At 41.9% G+C, this 24,368-nt stretch overlaps 1 protein-coding gene across 1 annotated transcript in view; it reads right to left on the bottom strand.

The window, feature by feature from the left end:
- The window catches only part of LOC140646578 (ovostatin-like), a 31,929-nt gene extending 10,576 nt beyond the window's left edge, over positions 1–21,353 (bottom strand). Inside the window, exons 1-24 of the mRNA XM_072850742.1 lie at positions 21,289–21,353; positions 19,461–19,644; positions 18,598–18,754; positions 17,668–17,720; positions 17,165–17,185; positions 16,214–16,382; positions 14,894–14,978; positions 14,100–14,217; positions 13,297–13,417; positions 12,960–13,069; positions 11,806–11,964; positions 10,778–10,999; positions 10,504–10,561; positions 9,112–9,257; positions 8,575–8,724; positions 7,762–7,932; positions 6,744–6,861; positions 5,294–5,381; positions 4,340–4,568; positions 3,622–3,748; positions 2,253–2,374; positions 1,530–1,581; positions 1,150–1,233; positions 2–178 (exon numbers count right to left, since the gene is read on the bottom strand). Coding sequence (XP_072706843.1) covers positions 2–178; positions 1,150–1,233; positions 1,530–1,581; positions 2,253–2,374; positions 3,622–3,748; positions 4,340–4,568; positions 5,294–5,381; positions 6,744–6,861; positions 7,762–7,932; positions 8,575–8,724; positions 9,112–9,257; positions 10,504–10,561; positions 10,778–10,999; positions 11,806–11,964; positions 12,960–13,069; positions 13,297–13,417; positions 14,100–14,217; positions 14,894–14,978; positions 16,214–16,382; positions 17,165–17,185; positions 17,668–17,720; positions 18,598–18,754; positions 19,461–19,644; positions 21,289–21,353 — 2,986 coding nt within the window. The remainder of the gene's footprint in view (position 1; positions 179–1,149; positions 1,234–1,529; positions 1,582–2,252; positions 2,375–3,621; positions 3,749–4,339; positions 4,569–5,293; positions 5,382–6,743; positions 6,862–7,761; positions 7,933–8,574; positions 8,725–9,111; positions 9,258–10,503; positions 10,562–10,777; positions 11,000–11,805; positions 11,965–12,959; positions 13,070–13,296; positions 13,418–14,099; positions 14,218–14,893; positions 14,979–16,213; positions 16,383–17,164; positions 17,186–17,667; positions 17,721–18,597; positions 18,755–19,460; positions 19,645–21,288) is intronic.
- Positions 21,354–24,368: the final 3,015 nt, after the last annotated feature.

Here is a 24,368-nt window from a genome sequence, read left to right as displayed (position 1 = left end):
CCTGTGGATAAATATCCAGTACCCTTGACTCTAATCTCTTCAGTCAGCTGCCCAGTCTTATTCAGATAATCCAGGGCATAGATGTTGGGTGTGAACAAGGCCATGTTCTGCTCTCCACAGCCATAAGGCATATGGAGGAGGTTCTCCATGTTCCTCAGGGCTGTACCCAAAATGTCTCCTGAAGAATGAAAGATATGAGAAGTCAGTTCAGTTCAAACATGTTTTTATTACACAGCATTATACATTGCTTTATATTACCTTATTATGAACCCAAGGACCAATATAGAGTAATCGCAGTAACCAAAGACACAGCTTAGAAGAAAGGCTGAAATGCCCCCATCTTTTATTTTTTATTTTGATGCTGGACACCTGGGAGAAACTGAGAATTTGAGAAAAAACTGAGCAGCAATACTGGCTGGCATGGGTTCTGAGAAACAGCTATGAACCCCTAGAAGGCTTAGCCTTCTCTGCTCTTTACAACCTGCTTCCCATTTTATGTATACATGTGAGAATGATGTGTGGGATATGATGCTGATGGGCTACAGAAACTGCATTGCACAGTATCAGCACACCTCATACTGACCCAGGCATACAAAATGACTGTGTTTAGAAAGCAATCTGAGTTCAGAACCTCAAAAAATTTTCACTGAAGAGTGTCAGTCTTAATAATGACTTTAAGATTAGTAGAGTTGATTGGGACCTAAAAGTCTTATTCTATGGGAACTTATTGACTGACAAATGTTTTTCATTATGCGAAAGCATAAATTTGAAATTATGCAGTCAGTGAAGTTCTGAAGTCTTCTTTACAAGAAATCAAACCATTTTTTTTCCAAGAAGTCTGTCTTCTCTTACTTTTCTGCTGAATTAACTGTTTTACTATATAGAACAGGATATGCTAATGCAGTATAATCTGAAATGCAATATAAGTTGAATTAATTTGACTATTTTGTCCTCTTTTGATATGAGAGAATTCCGAGCAACTTTTGTCTTTCACTGCCATTTTGCAAAGTAGGAGACATTTCCTCTAAAATCAAGATTAAGTATTTCCTCAACTTTATATTAGTTTTGCACATGCATACATGATGGCATTTGGTGCAGCACAAGAGAAATGCCATTTACTTTTGTTTTTAGTCTAAGCACTAAACTTACCAATGACAGAAAAATAAGCTCTGGCTGATCCCTGCACTAGGTTTCTTGGCAGGCTGAGAGACACTGGTTCAGAAATCGTTATGCCTGATGAGAAAATGTATCAACAAGAATTGTTAAAATCATCTTTTTTCCAGAAGTCTTCACTTTGTAAGCATTACTACGGTGACTGCTATGATCTGCAGTCTGGGTAAAGAAAATGCTGCAGAGACTTGCCCAATGAGACAAAGGTATCTCTGAAAATCCTGAATTGTAGCCCAGCACCTTAACCCTGAGACCCTCTTTCCTCCCCTGAAAGGATCTCTGGTTTTGTAGGACAAAACCTACAAGACAGTGAAGCAGTTCCACTGACTCCCTGGTATGAATGAATGAACTTGTCTTACCTTTTGTACAGATGAGGGAGCTCTGAGTCAATTCCTTTTTAATACCTTCAGGCTGTTTGATTGCAGGGAAGTGGTCAGGAAGGGGAAGAAAAGTGTAGAACATCACCATGAAACCGTGACAATTTAATGGTGTAAAACAGTATGTGGATGTGGCTATCCAGACAGTGCACCGCTTGGACCCAGTCCTACCCTATCTCCACTAGAATATCTCTTGGTCCATGGCTCCCTCTCTTGTTTACCCAACACCCTGTCCAGAGCACGTTCCTTCTTAGAAAGTAGTTATAAAGTAGACATTTCCAACCTCTGAGAGGGACTCTGTCCAACTAATCCTATGTGGCTGCTGCTTTATGATGCTCAAGATAAATCCTTTTCCTTTTATATCTGCCCTCCACTCACCTCCCCAGTATTAGAGTCACAGGCTAAAGGCATTTATAGGTTAAGGTATGGAATCTCCTCGCTTCTGGCTGCATCTCTACTGACATCCATGGGGTGTCAGGGCTTAATACGCTCATGACCCCAGGAAGGAGACAGTGGCAGGAGGACAGTGGATGCCACTGATCGCTGTGATTTACACTCTCATTTTCACGTGGAGAAGCCTACTGTAGACAGCTCCATCTGTGTTAGCTGCCTTGCCTCCTCACACTAGCTAACTGCTTCTAACCCACAGCTATAGGAACTGCAGTTTCCACAAAGCAGAAAGCACATGCAGATTTCCTACTGTACCTCAACAAGTAGGGGTTGAATCAGTGTGTCCCTGTGAATTGTCTCCTCTTCTGGGGATGTGCTGTTTCCAGTACCTCTGGTATTTAGTTTGGCCTCAGCAGTAATCGTGAATTTCACCTCACCTGGAAAAGGCACCCACCAGCCCAAGAAAAGAAAGTTATCTTTAATGTCTACGTTACCCCTGGTTTTCACTACCTATTCTATGCTGATGGAATGCTGAGAAATGTATTCTGTCTGAAGGCAGCTCAGTAGAAACAAATTTCATGAACACTTCACGTCTGTCCACTAGGACCAAGGAGTGGTTGCCTGGGCCCCTAGCATGAGGAATGAGATAGGGGTGATCCTGGCCAAAAAAATGATTGAACTCACTAACAGTTTCCACCTCTTCTTAGCTTTGTGCTGAGTTTTCTCTGACCTAGGTCAGTGTTGCAATAGTTATAACTGTGCTGTCTCTTTCCTTCAGATGAAATTTGTTAACTGAGGGGCAACACTGAGGAGCAGCCTCAGTGCTGCTGCAGCACTGAGGAGCAACCCTGAAGTGAGCAGCTTTGCAGGCATTGCTTGCTTCACACCTGCAATGACTGCAAACTGGAAAGCCGAAGGAGTTTTCTGCTTGGAACAAAATACATTATTATCAGAGTTACCAGGGAGAGACAGCAGCTTTCTTTTTTTCAGCTCTGCAGTATTATTTCCCTGCATATCCAGTTTTCATCTCACTATAAATTTGCATCTTTCTTAGTGAGTTTGAAGGAAATCAGTCATACTGACTATAGGGTTTTAGAAATGGCGTTTTAAATAAAAGGTCCATCTGTGGTTCCTTTTGAGAAGAATCTTTGCTAATTAAAAGTTTTTTGTAGTTCAGCCTTTGGGGCACTTACGATGCAAGCCATTGTAACTGCTTTTTTTAAAAGACAATGTTGAGTTGAAGGCAGTGTGAATTAACACAGCTGTAAAATTGGGGAGGAGCAATGTCCTCTTTGCCCATCAAGAATCCAGTCCAAAATTATTAGCAAATGTTATTCTTAATGAATACGTTTGGTTAGGTGCAAAACTGTCAGCTGAAAGATCATAGGCACGTGAAATCCTGCCAGTATTTCACACATAATGTGGCAAGTGAAGAGTTCTTCCTAAAATGGACAGGAAGTGGACTACCAAAATCAGAAGAGATAAAACACCAGAACAATTCACTGCTCATTCAGTGTGTCTAAGGGAACTTTAGCAGATGTCCAATACTAAATTTGTGGAGCAATTAATGGAGCTGTCCAGAAATGCCTGCCTGTGGATTATTGATGCTGCATTAAAGGGTGGGAGTGACAGAGGTAGAAAGATCAAACAGGGATATATCAAGGTGATGAAAAGACAAACTTACCGAGTTTGCGGGGGCTAACAGTCCAAATATAGGTTTTTCTTTCATTGGCACACACCCTTGCTGTGTTGCCCTCTGGTGAAAGGATTTCTGCCTTGTAGTCACTCGACTTTGCCAGTATGGCACTGATCTGAGACAAAAAAAGAAGAAGCAAGATTACAAATTAAGTAGGCTGCCCCTAAAGTCAGGCTACAGGGCAAGGGAGACTTGCTGGAGAAGTTATGTGTCATCTGAATCTGTGGGATGGTACCAGGACAGAAGGGTGGGGCATCTCTGAGGAAGTGGCAAACCTGTCTCTTTTCTGCCCACTGTTAGTGTCTGGTTTTGACAGAAGTATACCAAGGTGCCTGTGCTCGTTAGTCAAGTCTTCTTATGAGTTACTGCTACATACAACATACTCAGTATGTATTGTGTTTTGCACAGCTCAGTACCCATACCCGCTGCTCAAGTTCTTCCTTCAGGAGCAAAAAGAAGAACTAAATTATATAGGGATAAGGACCAAGTTCTTATCTTCCGTGGACCAGCCACAGTGATCATCAGCCACATTTTCCTAACGTTATGACAGGGACAGGTCTAGGGAGAGAGGGTGAGAGAGTAATGTGTCAGGCTAAAGCGTGAGTTAAACACTTACTTCTGCATTTCTGATGCATTATGCAGGAGAATGCTGGGATCTCTGGGAAACAGACAAACCATATAGGAAGGAAAAGGGAACTTGATATACCTGGATGCATTTGTTGAGGTAGTTGAAGACGTTGGCTATTAAATTAAATTTTTCTCCTCGAATGACAGAGTATGGCAAGGTGAGATCCACAAAGAATGGTTGGAATGCTGTCAGTGAAACAGGTGAGGAGATGCCAAACCCAGCATCATCCTGCACGCAGAAAGCACTGGCTTTCCATTCTGTGATGGTGTCAGGAATTGTGTAAGAGACATCAACCTCTCCCCTGGAACTGAGGAAAATAAGAAAAACAGAATGAGAAATGATCTTTGGCATTTTTAAGCCAAATTATAGAATAGGCTCCCTGCTTGAGTTGGTACTTCTGTTTTCATCTCACTTTCTGCAAGATACCTCTCCATATTAAAAAAAATATTATAAAGCTGGAAGTAAAGATGAAGGTGCTGGTGAACTACGTGTTAAAAAGCACTTGGAAGAATACTCAGCTTTTTAAATTTAGAAATACCTTTTGTTTAAATACATAATGCCCAAACATACAGATTAGAACCAATAAATTTGGATTAATGTTCTAGAACAGCCCCTGGATGCATAGTTAAGATGGAGATATTCTCATTGCAGATGCTATGATAGCCTGGAAAGAAAAACAAAATAACCTGAGTTTTCTGCTGCTGAATTAAAAAATACAATGAAAAATAACAAGTTTTGCTCCTGCTCTGTCCTAAATAAATGCTCTTATTTTACTCTTAGCCCTTATTCTTTCTCCCCATCAGAAGGATAGGGAGCAGAGCACAGAGAAGGTATCATTCACAGTTCAAGTAGGTTTGATAAGTAGGTGTACAAGGTTGGGAGCTCAACCATCATTGAGCAAGATGGGAAAAGGAGACCCGCACCTACAAAGCAGACATAAGTTCCATGGCTTCTTCCTAGAATTCATTTCAGCAACATGTATCAACTCCAAAATCCACACGAGAGGTAAGAAGCGAAGATAAAAATACTTACTCAGTATGAACCAGATCCCAAATCCAGGTCTCAGGGAAGAATTTCCGAACAGTGTTAACACCACCCCCAGCAAGAATCCTTGACTCATCTAGAAGATTGTGTATGGTTAAAGTATAATATTAGAGATGTCAGGCCAGAAGAATCTGAACTGCTGTCAGACATGCTCAACACCAAAAATGAGCACTAAGTATTCAATTTGAGCATTTTCCCATTCTTTTTCACATAAAAAAAGAAAATTCCAGGAGATATACGGTACGAGAAGAAACAATTTCTTATCTATTCTCTTTTCCCATGGAAAATACTAGAAAATTTAGCTATTTCACAAGACATTTCACTTTATTTCATATTGAAAGGTCTCATCATCCAGTTAGAAAGGCATGTTCCCTGTACTCTACCACTAGCTCCCTTTGATTTGCAAATGTACAACAGTAGCCAGTATTGTCACCAAAGCTTATAATGCTTAACAAACTTCCCTGATAACTCAATCTTTTTTACCCTGTTCAGTAGTTAAAACTGGAGCTGAATATCCAGTCCACTGGAAAACTTTTGTTCATATAGTCAAACTACAGGTCTGATATGAGGAACAAAGGCCTCTTTCCAGTTTTGCCATGGACTCAATTGTGATGTCCAACAACTCATTTAGCATGGAGGTACCTCAGATTTCCTAGCCATATCATGGAAATATCAGTACTTTCTTATTTTGCTGGACTTAGAATCACAGAATCACAGAATCATTGAAAAAATCTAGGTTGGGAGGAACCTCTGGAGTTCTCTAGTCCAATCTCCTTGAAGTAGGACTACCTTCAAAGTAAGATCATGTTGCTCAAAGTTGCTGCAGTTTTGAAAACGTACAGCAATGGAGATTCCAAAACCTTCTGGAGAACCTCTTCCAGTGTAGCACAACTCTCGTGGGGAAGAACTTTTCCTAGTGTTGAATAGCAGTTTCCCTTGTGGCAACCTATGACTGCTACTTTTGCTCTTTTGCTGAGCAATTGGCCTTGGAGAAAGATAATCATAACTCTCGCTGATCTATAAAGTGCTTTGGAGACTACGTGCTAAGTATGCTAAGTACTGTGTGAATTCCTAACATTGGAAATGGCCATTATTTTTCTGCATTGGCATTTCCTTTTAAAAATTTAATTGAATTGTGATTTGATGAAAGGTTCTGACCTGAAAAACCCTGGAAAACTAGTATCAGTTTATGAAAGAAGTAGCATCCCAATATTCCCTGTCTTTTCTATATGTACCCTATGCCTAAGTGAGAGAGAATTGACTCTACTGCAAGGACCGTCAGAAAGAGATTACTAGAGGCAAACTGGGACACATAGACCTATTCCCCACAAAAACATCAACATGCTGGCTATATTTTATACAGGCAACAGTTTTGAAGACCAGGCAGATTGGAACTGGAGATACAGTATGAACCTTCTTTTACCTGTGTCATAGCCACTGACATGCGCAACAGCATGGTCAAAAATGGCAGGGTAATCTTCCATATCTGATTTGTCTTCATTGCACAGAACTGGCTTCCGTAGCACAGAGTTGGTAAAAACCTTCAGGCCCATATCCTGAATGTGAAAGAATCAATCACATCACTCAGGGCATGCACTAGCTACCGGCGCATGCCACTTCTCCCACCTGGGGTCGGTCTCTTCTCCCAGGTAACAAGTGATAGGACGAGAGGAAATGGCCTCAAGTTGCGCCAGGGGAGGTTTAGACTGGATATTAGGGAATTTTACTTCACTGAAAGGGTTATCAAGCATTGGAACAGGCTGCCCAGGGAAGTGGTTGAGTCACCATCCCTGGAAGTATTTAAAAGACGTTTGGATGAGGTGCTTAGGGACATGGTATAGTGGTGGTCTTGGTAGTGTTAGGTTTACGGTTGGACTCGATGATCTTAAAAGTTTTTTCCAACCTATACAATTCTGTGATTCTGTGTGTGTGTGATACCTCATCTCTCTCCTCCCTCCTCACATCCCACCCTTTCAACCCTGAATATCACAACTCTTTCCCTCCAACTTCCATGTCTTTCTTATGGAGCAGTGACACCTGGTGTTCTATGAAGAGCAGTAATGATGGGTCTTATGTTAGGTCTTAAGTCATGGGGCCAGCAGGGAGTGGAGGCAAGTGTATCAGGAAACAAGTGGTCTGCATCACAGACTCATATCTTTCTTACTCATATCTTAGGAATGCCCGAGGTCATGAGCCAAGGCCATGGCCCTGCTTAGGAAATGTCTACTGAAGCATGGGCAGGATCCCAACGGATATATCTAATAGTGATTCTCAGTCTTCCTGAGTAAGAGGTGAGGATGAGAAGGCAGAAACTGGGTGATCAGAGACTTTAGGCAGTTCCAGGCATCACCTGCCTTCTCTTAACAGTAAGAACCACAACCTGAGAAAGTTTAATGCTAATGTGCATGAATGCTTCTGGAATACCTCCCACTCAAAGAACCGCACAGAGCACATACCCTGAAAATCCTGTAGACGTCGCCATCACGACTGACATTCACAGGTTCATAGTACAAGCCATCAAAAAAGGTGGTTTTGATTGGGGTACACTCCTCTGGCTTGTCATCTTCCAGGTTGAGCCCATTGTAGTAATAGCCGTATAAATCACTCACACGAAGTTGGTAGTACACCTGGGAGGTGAGAATGACTAGTGTAAACACAAGGAAGGTCCCAGGCAGGTGCAAAATCACATATATTCAAAGCTTATGGTGGCCCTGAGCAATCCCGTAGACTGTGGTGGGTTTGCCTAATGATGCCTACCTAGAGGATGAACAAGCAATTTGGCTGGTGATACACAAGAAGTACTGGACTCTACCCCCCCTCCTTCTGAGCTGCAATGGCTTTGTGGGGTGAACTTGAGCAAAAAGCACGGAGATATACTCCTGAGTTATGCAGAGAGGAGATGGGAATCCAACAAGATACTAGCTGACATCTATAGCTTTTGTTCTGGGCCCAAGGCCTATTTGAGTCATCAAATGCAATTTTGACATAATCACTCCCCAGGGAGGAACTATACTTTCAAGGATTTACATTAGGCATATTCTTAGGATGTGTCTTACACTGCCATGCTTTACAAAAGTAAATGTTCCACTATCAATTTCTGTCTTTGAAGTGTGTACAACTGCCATAGACCTTTCTTCAATCACTGACATGTCTGTTTCCAAGGGAAAAATAAAAACATAGCCAGCAGCAGGTAGATCACAGGTGGGAACTGGAATGTCATTCTGGATGTCCCTAGGTCAAAAGAACACAGGACTGGGGATGTGGCTTACGCTTTCAGCAGATAATTCTCGCTCAGGCTGAAGAAGAAGGACACTTTGATCTACAGCTCTCAGGGCACAGTAGGAGTTGGCAGCAGCTTCAAGGTGGAGACTGACTTTAGAGCCAGGGAGACCCTGCTTCTCAGAGAACTCGAGCTGGAGCTGTAATCCAAGACAACCACACAGAAATTAGGAGAATCAGCTTGGCACATAGATCTAAATCTCACCTTTCACCAGCACTCACTCTACTCTCTATGGGGCAAAGCTCCTACCGCTAGATGGCCCTTCTGAATCCCTCTTCTGTAAAAATCCACAGCCCCTATAATCCCCTAGTCACCTCCCTCTCCCCACTCCATTGAGAATTTAGTTTGAGTCTGAGCATACATGTCAATGCCAGGGACAGGTTCTCATGTTCCCAGGCCCATCTGTACTTTTTCCATTCCTAAAGGCCATCCCTAGTGCAGGGCTCTTGATGAAGTCATTCCCTAACTGTTCTCTCAGCAAAGAGCCAGCTGATATAGCCCTTGATAAGAAAGCAAATGTTTTCACCTTGTTTTTGAAGCATACATCGCTGCGTATCCAAGAGCTGTCAGCCACTATCTCCCCATGAGGATGCACTGTGTAGAGCAACAGCCTGGCGCTGGGGCCAAGCTTCTCAGTGACAGTTAGTGTGATGGAGAATGTACCTCTGGGAGCTGTGGAAGTAACATGAAACAGGGGAGGAGAAGCCAGCAAAAGAGATTAGACAAACCTCAGCTTTGGTGGAAGGACCACATATTTATCCATAACCTGCCAGCGCCTTTAAAAACAGGGAAGTTGGATATTGGAAGATTCATCTCTCAGCAGCTGAGGAACAGCTCCCATCAGCACAGCAAGACAACAGATACAAACTGGAGGATGCTGAGAGCAGGGTGCTTTGCAGAGAGGGGTCTGAGATGAGTAGAAGTTGGACACGGAAATCTGTGCATGATTGCTATGAGAAGAGCACAACATTGCCTTTGGGTCTCAAACCTAGAACCTCCTACACCAGAGGAGATAGGCCAATCTCCTGAGTTAAGGGAGCGGTCTATTAACACTAGGAAATATGAAGTTCTTACCTACATGTATGACAACTACTAGAGCAGGGACAGGAAATTAAGCTTTCACATAAGTTTTGGTGAGTCACACACTATTACACACCTTAGTATTAGCTCCCAATAATATGGAAAAACCACATGGCTTCAGGCTGATTTCATGAGGGGAAAATCATATGACATAACTGCCCTTTGATGAATGGGATGCCTCTCGCTAAACCATAGGGGAACCTATACTGTGCAGCCATACTGTATTAATACTCAGAGGAAGACCAAAGATGGCAAATACTAAACAACAAGTGGAGTGAGGCTTAATTAAGCCACTTACTGAAGACTGGAAATAAGTTCTGCAAGAAAAGACATTTTTAACAATGAAAGAACAGTTTGTTGTGATTGGTAGGACCATTGTCATTTGTGGGTATTTGGAGACTTCTGAAAGTGCAATGAATTCCAAGCAGTTAACTGCTAAATATCCCTGTCAAATGGGACACCTACTATTTCAAACTTTGCAAAAAGTTTTAGTCTTCTAATTAGTGAAGACTTGGATGTCACAGAATAACTGTGAAACTGCAAATACTCCTTGGCAAGAAATAAAGCAGAAGAAGGTTACATTCCTTGGTGTTTGATCACAACAAAGTTTTCATCTTTCAACTAACAAGATCAATTTGATTATGATATGGGGGATTGCCTAGATGCTGCAGCAAAAGCAAATGATACTGTGAGTGGTGACAGGTCATGGGGTTTAAAGAACTAGTACCTGATTTAGCTGCAGTTCTCTGCTTTCACCCCTTCTTACAAAACTTACTAATGCTCTGGTGCTCAGAATGATGCTCTGAAGTACAAGTAAGTAATATGGCCTAGAACTTACCACCAGAGATGCTGACTTGCTTCTGGCCACTGAGAATAATTTTTCCTTTTGTCATCACCTGGGCATAGAAAAATACTCATGAGACAGGATCAAAAGCGCCTCCTCCTTTCCCACATGAAATCATTGATTTTGAGTAGTGTTCTGAGAGGCTTCAAAGGCCATCAAGGCAAGCTGTGATCTGTAACCACTATCTGGCCTTGAGATTTCTGCCTTATATGGTGTTCAAGAGAAGGTAAAAGAAAAGAGATGTTTTGGGAGTCAAGGTAGCACTTACCACATAGTAGAAGTTTGTGGCATTCCTGTACCCCTCTCTGTTCAGGACATAGTGAACATTGATCGTTCTCTGCTGGCCACAGCTGAGCTTCTCCTTCACTGGCTCGATTTTCACAAAGCTGTTGGTCCGTGAGTAGAAACGTCGGACAAAGAATAAGGCTTGGGGCTCATTATCATTCCTCCAGATGAAGAAGTCTGCACAGTCATCTGGTGCCTTCCTGACCTATGAAGCAGAAGAGTCATACATGGGGAACCAACAAAGTGGAGTATAAAAAAATGGCAGGCAGGTGAGAGGCAAAGGCATCTTCCCTCTAAAATATTCTGCTGGGAAGCTGATTTTGTGGGACTGTTTAAGCCAAGAGCAAGACATGATGTGAAAAATTTGTGCTTCACCAGTCCAGAGCGAGGGGACTTCTGGACACCTTAATGTATCTAGACACCTATGGCACATTGCAGTAGGGAAGTTGTTTCAGATTCTTGCAGGATTGGGACAGGTTGTATAAACTGCTAGGACTTACTGTGAGTTAGAATAGCATTGTTCTAAAACAGCCTCCTTTTTCTCAGCTCTTCCCATCACACCAGAGAAAAGGCATGAGAACATGAGAAGACAATTTGATGGTAACAGGCATGAGTGTCTGTCAGCAGAAATGCAGGGAAGGAGGCAGCAGCAGGGAAAGAGGCTGGCATGCATCCAGGCCGGGTGGAGAAGGCAGGGCAGTCTGTGAGGTGGGTCCTCTAGCATGCAGAATAAAGAGAAGGAAGATGGCTGCAGAAAGGGCTTCTGACCAGAGGGAAAAGTAGGGAGGTGCTGAAGATCACTGCAGCCCAAACAATCCTGGGGTGCAGCCTGCCACTCCTCAGGCACTGGTGCTTTCTCATACTAGTTTCACAAATGTTGCAAGTGTTGGTGGACTGACTGCCTACTTTCTTCACCTGAAACAAACCTGCCAGAAACCACCAATTGCTTCTAATCCCTCTCTCCAATGAAGGATTTTTTCAGGAATTAGGTTGAAGCCTGTATTTACTTACACTCAACTTAAAATGGGGATCAAAGAAATTGGATGTGTCAATGGAAAAAGCAGCAGTGCCGTTCTTGTCAGTGGTATAGTTGGCCAGGTATTTTTCGTTGAGCTCCAGCAGGACGGTCCTATCAGCAATGGGCTTGCCATCCGCATTTGTCACAGTGATCTGAACACAAAGAATACCCAAGGGATTCAGAAAAAAAAAACAAAACAAAAGAACGGGAAATGCTCTGCTCATGAGAGGACGCTCACTTAAGCACGGAGGACAATTGCAGGGAGTAGAAATCAAGAGTGAAATGTTTTTAAGAGGCAAATGCTCCTCAATATTTTGAAGGAGCAGGAGTTCTGTGACAGGCAAAGGCAGGCAATTCCCATCAGTGCAAGGACAAACTATATGTCACAGAGGGAGAAGGAATTGTTTATATACATGATCTCATAAAAAAGATTCTTTTAATGAAAAGTCCTCTGTTTCTTTTCAGTAACCATTAGTTCAGTGTGCCATCACATAAGTTAAAAACTACTGAGTGAGAGATGATGGTTTAAATTCTTACCTCATGCTCTCCTTTCCTGAGCAAATAGAAACAGAGAGACTCCAGAGCACATACTCTTTGGAGGGCACTGATTAACAAACCTAAAGCAATCAGGTGACTTCATGGCCACAGGTAACCTGTGGAGCTCAGTAGCACCCCCCAGCTCCTGGGCATCTGTGCATACCTTCTGTCTCCATTGCATATTAGGACAATGCTGTATGGCTCATCCTCCTTTCTGTACCTGGGTTTGTCCTGCATGTGCAGGTTGGTAAGAATTTGGAATATGTTCCAACACCTATACTGCTTTAAGTAAAAATCCCTTGGACTGCGTGATGCAACGCAGGGTAAATTCTACCTTTAGTTTAGGCACAGCTGTTGCTGAAGTAGTTTCTTGCAGACTCTTCTTCCCCACTCATATGACCTTTCACTTACCCACCTTTTAGGCATTCTCTAATTATGGCAGAAGAGAGACCCTAACACTCCAGAACTATGCAGCAGTCACTGTTATGCAACATTATCACGGGAAGTTGTCAGCACAGAGTTAGGGGACATCCTTAAATGGGGCAACACAGAGCTCATCATGCTGGACCTCAGGGAGTTTTGATCTAAATGTATCCTCTCAGGTACCCACCTCACCATAATAAGGAATTCCCCTCTTGTAATAGAGATCCATATTCTTGAACATCACTTTCTCATTTTCTTGGGTGACTGCAACATAGTCATAGCCTTTCACCTGGATACCTGTGAGACACACCCAGTATAAAGGGGAGGAAGCAGAAATCAGACATGGGCAGAAAACTGTTTCTTTTAAAAAGCTATATGGAGCACTGATGCTCTGGAAGGAGAGCTACATGCAGAAATTGTGATTGTTGGTTGTTTGCTGCACAGATCAGGATCCAGGAGATTCCTCTCAGAAAGTACCACCTGTTAGCTTTAATCAGCTACTCCCAACCTCCACTTGGTGTTACCTGTCCCATTTTCAGTGACGATGCTTTCTACATTGAGGCTGGTATACGTCCTGGCATAGCTGCGGTAGAGCTGGAATGTTGTGGTGGAGATGACAGTGTTGAGGCAGCCATCCTTCCCCAGCTGAAAAAGGAGCACAAAGGGAAAAGCCCATTTTTCTCAAGGTTTGGAAAATTGCTCCTGAATCTGTATTAGTGGATCTCTGAAGAGCATCATGCCTCTGCTCACATCTTCAGCTCCTACTTTCTACTCTCTCCCCTCCTACCTTACATTTCTCACTCCCTGGCTCCCTTCCCAGCTCATTGTTTCAATATCTTCTACCCTTGCACCTGGAAACCTCTCTCCTCATTCCCCTTAGTCCTCTCTATGCTCACGTCCCTTCTCACATCCATCTTGCATGATGCCTGAGGTCTATGACCAGAGTACTTTGAGTCTGATCTAGTGGAGAAATTAATCATTAGTTTAACATTAAGTGTCCTCAAAGACTCCCAGTACAGATCTGCTGATTACGCTTGGTAAGAACACAGCTCCAGTGTTTTAGGAATGATCACAAGTTTATAGTTTCATAAGCTTCCCTCCCTCCTACTGACTCTTTCTGAGGGAAAAACTGAAGTCTCCTAGTAAGGTCATGGGTAAAAACTACCTTCATGGTCTTTCAGCGTTGTCTGTGAGATAGTGAGAAAAAAACATGCCTCTGGGATTGTGTCTCTGGTGCTCCCCAGGAAATGAATGAGGCCACCAAACACTGTGCTACATGTTGGGTAGTAAAGCTGATGGGGAAGAAAGGCCTTGCCCTGTATCATACCAGTCCAGTGACAGCTTTGCAGGTTTCTTTCTGCTTTTGCTCACAACGTGGACTATAAAAGTGCTGCTGACACACATTGATTTGAGCATTCCCTTGCACCGGTTGGCCATAAGTGTACCTAGGAGAGGAAGAGACAGAAGAACACAATCATGTGGACTTAGCATGAAACCTGCAGAGCAAAGAGCAATGTAGACTCTAAACCCCTCAGGAGTGCCCAGAGGACAGACAGAATTGCAGCTGGGAATTAGGACCAGTTAGCCCTAGCAGAATTCCCTTCAATTATTTTTAGGCTGTTTCTAGCATCTTACTAAAAAGCCTGCTTTACCATTGTCTTGGTGTAGTCATTCTTCAAGGTCTGAAGCTGGAAAGTGGTGCTGGGCTCAGGGTTGGGATATCACTCCCTGCTGCTTGCTTTTTGTCATTAGTGCCTTACTCAAAGCAGGATGTATTGCAGAAAGATCCCTATTCACCCCTTTGGCTCATGCCACCCTGCCCTTTGGCAGTGTCACAGCCAGCAATCTTAATGTTAGATTCTCCTTCTGTACTATTTGTCTCCTTTTCTGTAATAATAAAAAACAACAGCTAGCAAGTAGTTCTAGGCTCTCCCAGTTCTAATTCTGCTATGTAATGGGAGGAGAGTTATCATATTTCATGTCATGGAAGTCATAGCTAAAGGAATTGCTCTAATCCATACTCTGAATCAGCAGCAAGGTCCTTGCTTCCCAGCACAGCACACCATCCTCTATCCCACGTTTCTTGTGCACAAATGTGTTGTTTTTAGGTCTGATACTTACAAAGCACAAATGTTCACCCTGACTTCTTCATCAAAGAAAGAGATCCTCTTTGGCACACTGGTTATCACTTCAAATTTCGGCAGCACTGGGAATGCAATGTGAATATGATTGCTGAGTAGTTGCACACCATAGGCAGGTGTGTGTGTATAAGACAGTAAAAAAACAGTTGGCAAAGGCAATTTCACCAACAAGGGAGAGAAAATGGTTCAAATAAAAGTCTACCTAGGAGCTGGCTGTAGGATATTATAAAATAACTTTTAGTGGTAAGATTAATAACTTCTTTAAAATGCAATAATAATCATACTAATAATTATAACAGCCACAGTAAAGAACTGTGATAAATCACTTTAATTGGCTGTACATTTTCTTCAAGAGAAAGGTGGGAGTAATGCTGATGTTTCAAACTAGTTAAGCCCTGGAGACCAGAAGTGATTATGCAATCCAGCCCCACTGAAGGAGAAAAGCAACAGATTAAGTGAAATAGTAAAATCAACAGGTCACTGTCATTCCCTCTTTTCAGCTTATCTTTTGGCCCAGGTCACCAGCAATAATGACAACATAGCTGGAGAAGGCCTTTTTCTCATGCATGTGTACACAGGAGATTGGAAGGTATGAAAGATCTCTGGAGGGTAAGCAGGAAAGGTGCCTTATTGCCCTTACAAAAAAAGGAGACAACTGGGAGTTGTCCAAGCCTTCTCTGGGGACTACTAAGGAAAACCTGCCACTAAAAGATGAGAAAACTTGTAAAATCAAAACAAATTTAACAACTACCTTGATATGGTTGATTCCAGAGAGTAAGCAGATCACTATGAGGGCTCTGGCATCTCCACTACCCATTGCTTTCCATCTTGTGCTTCCACGGGCCATCCAGCCTCCCCCAGTAACAATCTGGTACCTATTATTTAATCTGTCTGATAGATAATATCTTCAGATTTCTACTGCATATTGTAGCCTAGTGCTCTTCATACGGTGATGACCTCCACAAAACAGGATAGGCCTGACTCATTAATTTTGCCTCAGAACAGATGGAGAGTGTAAGGCCTGAGTGATAGGATGTGGATCCCAAAGTCACACAGTGACTTTGTGCCCAGCCCAGAAAAGAATTAGACTCCTAATTTAATTCCTGGAAAATGGTGCCTTCCTCAGCATTTCTTTTTTTCCTTCTTGCCTTCACTTTATCCACCCAGCTCTCTCAATGTCTTTCTTTCTCAGGATTGAAGTGGAGAATTCAAAGCACTTAAACTCTGCATTAGCAGCTCTGATCTGACTTAGGCAGTCAGCCTCATTGCTGGTGTAGGGCAGTTCACAGCCTTTGCTTACCATATTCCTCCACTGTGAAGAACTGGTACTTTTTTTCACCTGACTTCTTCTCCACAGTGATGTGGTAGGATCCCAGAATAGGCTCAGAGATTAATGGAAAGGAGAGCTGGACAATTCCATGCTTAGATGCTACCTCCAACCACTGGAAGATCTTGTTTTGATCTGGATCCTGGAGAGTGGGAGAGAGATGTACCAAAACCTTTATCACCCTGTTTCTTGTCTTCTTGCCTTCTTTTAAGTTTTATATCCTCGTGTATTGCCTAAATGCATCACAGTGTGAATGTGAGTTTGGGCTAATGACATATACTCTGACTTCCCATTAATTTTCCAGATCTGTTTGTGCATTAAACAAGCCTAAGTTTATGTTTAACTGGAAATTAGCTACACTTCCAGATGATCTCAGATAATCCAGGAATAGTACATGATTTGGACTCAGTTTGCTTACCTGTAGCTCTTCTAGCATAAATCTTTCTGACTCAACTCCTCCTTCTGTAAAACGGGAATATTATGCTGGCCTCCCTTAGAAAGTGCTTTGAGATCTTGTGATGTGAAATGTGGTAGAAGGCTGATTCATTGTTAGTCTGTCCCCCAGCAGAACATGACATTTCAGAAAGTTACTATTGTTATGCCTGTATGAGAATGAGGCTGTTTCACCAGCCCATTTACTGTAGTCCTACTGAAGTAAGACTACACTGAACACTCTTGTTTGAATCCTAACAATAGACACAGCAACAACCCCATGCCATCCCTGACTAAGATCTCCAGTTCTGCTGATTTCTTCTCCTCTAGTGTTTGATAATGACTACTGCCACTGTTCAAAGTCAAGTCCATTGGCTTTAGATGATGTGCCTTGAGTGAGTCTCCCTCAGCTATTGACACTATGGGCAATGATGAAGTATACATAGCCTTTCCAAAGCAACTTGTGCTTTAATGGCGTGTTGCATCTCTTACCTCAATGAAGATTTGAGGATACTGGAAGAGGAAAAAAAGAGAAAAAAAAAAGAAAAAATGATCAAAACATCAAGAAATTAACTGTGGAGCTTGAAACATACTAGAACATAAAGGCGGCTGTGAATAGCTTTCTCTGGATATAGAAGACTGGGTGAAGGAAACAATTTGAAACTCACGTCTGTAATTAAAAAGATAATTTTAAGGGGGTAACCTATTTGTGAATTTATCTTTTCTACAAAAAACGTCCAGTCTCTTTCTACATATCTGGGGCAGGTCAAGTTAAGTGACTACAAAATTTGAGCACTGTGAGTGCTTTCAGACCCTTTGCCCTCTATAAAGGCAGAGAAGGGATGGAGTGTGAAGTTAAGGAGTTACAGCAGTTCTTCAAAAACATCAGGAGGCCTATCCCAGGCCCTTTTTATTCAATTTCTAAGTGAAAGATTCCCAGTGAACAGGTACCCCAAGAGGGTGCTTGAAAAATCTTGACTATCTCTCATACTTACTGTCTCCTGAACAGGTCTGAACTGGCTGTCCAAAGTGACCACACGAAACATCACTGAAAAAGACATAGGACAAAAAAGGATCATTCACTTTAGCATTGGTAAGTCACTTCCAACATACAACTGAAACAAAATTTGCCCAGGCTTTTAAGGAGAACTAAAGAGTCCCCAGAGAACTAGAAAGGATTTGATTACCTTAGCCACTGAAAAAGAAAACCCAAATAAACTTGTCAGCTGAAATATCTTCAATTCTGACCCACTGGGATTAAAATAACCTCTAAAGTAAATACAAATACTCTGTACTGCCTTCATTTCTTCTTGAAGGACTCAGTTCTTTGGAGCGTTTCCTAAAAAACTGTTTATACAAATGAATTCAATGAAAAAATTGAAGAGAAGGAAGAATTTGTCTATATTCTAAGTGTAAACCCTGTGCAGTACTGAAGTATAATTATACTAAAGAGATAACTAACTATACCACAGCTAGTACTGTCATTTAAATATCGTGATGGAATCAGTGTTGTGAATCAGATTAGCAGTTAAGTAGAAAAAGCTGTTGACAGGAAATTGCACGCTTACTTTATTTTTATATGAATTTTATTAATTCAAAGCTTAACCTATTATTTTCTGTATTTTTAAGGACACTTATGTGACTGACCTCAGTAAACCTGGCAGAACTCAAGATCCTGTAAATGCAATTAACTCAGTAAAAACACATGAACTCTACTCATTTGTTGCAATTTTGTGAATCGGTTCTATTTTTCACTGACTTTTGATGAGCCCAACCTCAGATGACAGTTATACACTATCTGAAGGATTGCTCATGGCTGCCGCGGTCCACGGTCTTTTCCTCCACAAGAGGAAGTCCTTGTCATTCTAGACCCACCCTTGCACTCCATTTCCCAATTCACTAGCTGACTCAAACTCCTTCAGCACCTTTTTGCCCTGGTTTGTAGATGGGTTTGTCCGTCTGGATGAAGACAGTATTATCCACATTCTGAATCGCCACTGATCTTCTCTCAGCTAATTTGACTGTGGTGCCTTTGGCAGAGAAGGAAATGAATGCCAGGGGGTCAGAAGTAGCAGGAGGAACCTGGAGAGAAACAAAACCCCAGAGGAAAAGTGGTAAATCAGATATGTTGAGGTCCCCTGATGCCCAGGGTTCTTGAGTAAGATACTGACTGTCAAGTGAGTCAGAAATAGCTTGTGCAAAGTCATGAGAAGCCCCATCTTTGCCAGTGAGATAGTCTCTGGGAATTTCTGATGTGGAAATCCCATAATCTGTCACCAGCTACTCAGGTTTTAAGCTATGCCCTGTCCTATGCATTTCCTCATCTCACGTAGCTACCTGCCTATATGCAGGCTGCATTGCCCCAGCCATGTAGCTCAATTCTGAGGTGTTTTCTCCTGCTGCATTCTGGAAGGCCTAACCTTGGGATTTGTTTGGCATATCTGTCCAGATCTTGCAGAGTCACAGGAAAGGGAATGAGCATGTCCCAGCTGGGTTCTCCAGCTTGATAATTATGACAGTCCCATAGGGCGCATGCACCTGTGATGGCAATCAAAAGCTTTTTTCTATTCACTGTGTGAATGGAGATGGAAAGTCTCTAGCTTCCCCCTACAACCCATAAGTCTTTCTTTTTCCTGTCTATATTGTCAGCCTTTCCAGCAGTTTATCTTTTTTCATCCTATTCCCTGCCCGGACTCTTCATCTGCTTGCCCTCACTGACAAGGAGAATTGCACTCAGAAGTATTTCCAGCTTCTACACCCTCTTCAGTAGTCTCAAAAGAGAAAATACCTTGAACTCGCAGCACTTGAAGAAATCATTCTTTGTCACGGTTTCCTTAAAAAGAGTCTTCTGGATACTGCCATATTCCAGGACAATGCTCAGGGACAGAGGCTCGCTGAGTCTGTGGAACTGCACACAAGCAGTCTGTGGAGAGTCACTCCGCACTACCGTCGGGACCAGCAGCACATACTGACTGTAAGAAGGCAAGACCAGATCCAGGAGTTCAGTCATGATGGAAAGTCAGAGCAAACAGGAGAGGAAAATACCACAGAAATGCCGTTCGTGTGAAGGAAGACACGTCCAAAGTTTGCTCAAACCAGTGGAAGGATTTCCGTTTATTTCAATGAATTTTGAATAATGTGCTAAGAAAGTATAGATGACAATATTTTGTCCCTCACAGTTCTTTCTGAGCTGAAAGACTGGCATCATTCTATGCAGTTTCTTACCCAGCATGATACCGCATCTTTCCTTTCCAGGTATTTACACAGCTCCAATTACTAAAGTGTCTAAACACCTGACAAGCATAGCTGCATTTATCCTCCCATGACCTATATGTATACTTAAACCTCTGGAACCTCCCATAAGGAGGAGTGATATTCAGCTTCTTTTTGAGATCAATGACAAAAATACTATTTAATGGTTGCAACAAATTTTTAATTTCTTTTTCTCTGGATATCTCTCTGTCCAGATAAGAACTGACATATCATAAGTAAATAAGGATAATGCACAAGAAATGATCCTGCTTTTCCATTTTGCAGAATATTCCAGGGAATACTCAATCTAACCTGCATGCTCTGTTTCCATGCCTCTCCCTGTGTTGTTTCCTTTCCTTCTTTCTTCCATTGGGCTTTTTTAGTTATACTACTCTCTATAATTAGGGCAGCCTTCCTTCCCCAGATTCTTCCTCTGAAAAACATTCCTTCAGATTTGCTATATTTGGCTAAGGTTCTTTTGCTGGCCTCCCATTCTCTGCTGCCCAAACTGGTCTTTTCAAATAATGTATGGCAGAATTGAAGAGTTGGTTCTGCAGCACAACATGAATCGCACAATCTTTTCTGGTAATCTGATCCTTTCCTTTTTTTTTCTCACAGCTTTGCTTGTTCATATTGACTTTATTGTTACTTTCACTTGCCCAGTTCAGACTGCACAATATTCAAAGACCAAAAGTAAAATGACTAAAACCGACACTGTATCTGAGAAAGCTAAACCCTCCAACTTTCACAGTATTTTCCTTTAGAACTTTTGAGAAGGGGATTTAAGCTCTAATCTTGGTGTATTTTTGAAAATTGTGGCTGAAATCTTCTGTTTGGATAAAGCCATGGACATTGACAGTGCTGTATAAGCTGTGACAGCACAGCAGGTGCTACTAATACTAATGCTAATGCTAATGCTAATGCTAATGCTAATGCTAATGCTAATACTAATACTAATACCAGGATTGCCATTCAGCATAGTCCCTAGTACCAGCCATTATCTGGCCTGTAGCACCTCCTCATACACCATGCTCTCTCTGTACTGCTGATGCATATCAATCCGATCATTAGTATTACTTGCTAGTCTAGTCTTGAATCTCCTCGCCACTTTACCCATGCACTTCAGAATTCATCTACTCCACTTCCAGGTTTCTGTCATTCAAATCAGATTTCACAGCAGTTTTATGACGGAGAGCATCATTCCAAATCATTTTTCAGTGTCACCTACTTCCATTTCAGACACATTGCAGAACCTAGGTCTCAAACATCCAGTTTATTATATAGCAATGTCCCAGAAGAAATTAACTGGTCGGAAAGACAATAAAATATTTTATCATAAAAACATGGAATATATGATCACTTACGGTTCCGAAGACACTGTGGCAATCCAGTTCAAGGACAGAATACTCAGAAGAATCCTTGACCACATCTCTGTCCATGAAGAAGAAGAGAGACTGATCTCAAGTGGACAGTCTGTCTTCTGACTTTTAAACTGGCCTGAGACGGTGCTCCTCCTCCACGGCTTCAATCATATTCTAACAAAAGATATCTACATAAAATTTGCATAGGTTCATCTTCCTCTCTCCTGTCTGTTCTCACACTCATCGAACTCTCAAACAATAGCTTAGGATGCTCTCATATTTCACATAGCTTTGTGAGGTATTGCAAGCCAAACCGGTTCCTGCCCATCTGATTGTTTTATTGAAGCTTACCTCTCTGATTATTGCGTCATTGGCTGAAGGTTCCTTAATGTTTCAACCTGTTAGTATTTGCCACTGCTTAAGTATTTCCTTGTTCTGTGAAGATCTCCCGTAGATACATCTCACAAAACCGAAGTAATCTTAACACAGTGCTATTGTATGCCTGTGTAGGGGCCTGGGCAGTAACAATACAGCACCAGACTATATCTGCATTCAGTATGGCACAGAATGAAACTCCTAATTGTAATCTGGATTTCTTACTGCACACAGTAACATTCAGCAAGGAATGGTGTTGGCTAGTTGTCTACCATTTTTGCCAGTGGTCAGGACAAGCATATCTCTAGGGAAAGGAATCTTACAGTGTTACTTCATTTGTTCACTCATCTGTCTGTCAGTCTGCTTTTTCCCCCCACCCCTGCTCCCCCCATCAAATAACTTGTAAGGCTGCTGGTGAATTTTAAGTAAATCTGACTGAGAAGAAGTTTCAGAATAATCAAGATATAGAATCATAAAATAATTTAGGTAGAAAGGGACCTCCTGACATTAGGTGGTCCAATTTCTCCTTTTAAGCAGGGCTAGCTTCAAAGCTTGTCCAGCCAGGTTTTGAATATCTCCAAGGATATCCATATGATGTCCATATATCCAAGGATATCCATATGATGTCCATATAATCTCTGGACATCTGCTCCCATGCTTAACCAACCATGTTGTGAAATGTTTTTTCCTTAAATCAGGTTTTCCCATACTATAACTTGTGTCCATTGCTCCTTGTCCTTTCACTGTGCACCCCTGAGAAGAATCTGTCTCTGTCTTCTCTATAATCCCACTTTACGTAGTGGAAGACTGCAGTTACGTCCCCTCTTAGCCTTTGTTTCTCCAGGCTGAATAAATGAGACTGTCTCAGTTTCTTTCTGTAGGTTTGTTCTAGCCACTGACCATGCCAGTGACCTTCCACTCGACTCTCCCCAGTCTGTCAACACCTTTCTTATACTGGGGAGCCAAATCTGGACACAGAACCTCATCTATGGTCTCACAACTGCTGTATAGAGGGAAAGAATCAATTTCCTTCATGTGTTAGCTACACTCTTGGTAATATAGCCTGAATACAGGAAACTAAACAATCTATAGTAGTGGAGGACTGCATTCACACTCTTACATAGGAAAAGATAAAAAACAACCAAACAAAATAAGGTAGCAAATCAACATGTGTGTAACTGCAACCTAGGGGAAGTAACAGGCAATTTCCCTTCCTCTTCCTCTTCGTCAGCCAAACAGGTGATGAATGGGAAGAGGAAGCTGAGTATACTGTAGGAGTAATTAGGGACATAAAAGAGAGCTAGGGGCACTGAAAACGGTGTTAAGAAATGCAGAGTGAGCCTGAAGTTATTTCAGTGGTAAGGAGTAGGAGAAGGAAATGAGGACTATTATAGTGATGTGGTACAAATGGATGTGGGACTGTTGAAAGCCAGATTCTATCAATTTCACTTCTCATGATATAATACATCCTTGCTAATGATTCAGCCAAACAGGAATTATTCTTCCCATCAGCACAGGCAATACCCTGAACTTCCCATGCCTAACCAGCTTACCTACCCATCTTTCCCAGAAGTTTTCTGATGATGAAGTTAGGACACAAAGAAAACTGGCCTGGGTGCTGCTGGAGCTACTGTCTATTCCCACTGAGTTACTAGTGAGAAATATTGCATAAAGCTTCCCAGAATGACCTCATATTAAAGTGACAATGCTGCATGTCAGCTGGGTGGTGTGCAAACAGGGCAGTCATATCGCGAAGAAAGGTGTTGCATTACTTGTAATGAGGGCAGAAAACAGCTAAGAATATGTTGCAGACATCTTTGTATTTGCAGCTTTGAAATGCCTCAGACCCCATGTCTTACTTCAAACAGGTACTAAGTAACAGGCAAAAAGAATTAAGGAGGGAGAAAGAAATACCAATCAATTCCAGGGCCCTGGTGCAAATTGCGCCAGAAGCTCATCCTTTACTTAAGTGCAGCATGCCTTTAGCATGAATGTAAGAGGGCTTTCTTGTTGATACACAGACATGGAAAAGAAAAAGATAAAGCATTTGAAAAACTGAAATCTTAGAAGACATTATGTTCAGATCAATTAAAGAGCACATGTTTCTCTGGAAACAAGCTATTGAATTCATTACTTTAGTGAAATTACTGATTCCAGAGGACCTCTTTGTATTGTAGCAAAGTTGTGATAAAAAAAAGTAAGCTCAGATCTTTATGCACATCACTACTATTTCAGGGATAATTCTTAAGAAGACCACAGTGCAATGGGGAAATTATTCCAGTTGTTTCTGGTAGGAGGGAAAAAGAAGAAGTTTTGGGTTGTATGATTAAGAAGCTAGGAGCAGGGAGAGACTGATCATCTGGAAGCACAAAGATCAAGATTTAACGTGGGGAAGATAATGAACCTCACACTAAGCAGCTGTTACAAGACAGACACACAGAAGGTACCTTGATACTGGATGTCATATAAAGGAATCTGTTGACCTTAGACTGGCACTGCTTTGTATTGGTTTAAGGAAAGATGTAATTGGAGATCATAGCTTGGCTAGTAAATTGATGAAATGAGGAACAGTGCCAAACGCACTTCAAGACCAAAACAATGTAAATACAGACTTAAGTATCACATATATACTTGGTTTTCAAAGTAGAGTCATGTTACATGCTCTTTGGACAGCAGGCAATCAAGATGTATTCAACTCATTCAGTCCT

Source organism: Ciconia boyciana, chromosome 1 (assembly GCF_034638445.1).
Source record: "Ciconia boyciana chromosome 1, ASM3463844v1, whole genome shotgun sequence".
NCBI classification, from domain to species: Eukaryota; Metazoa; Chordata; class Aves; order Ciconiiformes; family Ciconiidae; genus Ciconia; species Ciconia boyciana.
The sequence above is the reverse complement of the archived record's forward strand: the minus strand, read 5'-3'. Positions and strand labels throughout refer to the sequence as shown.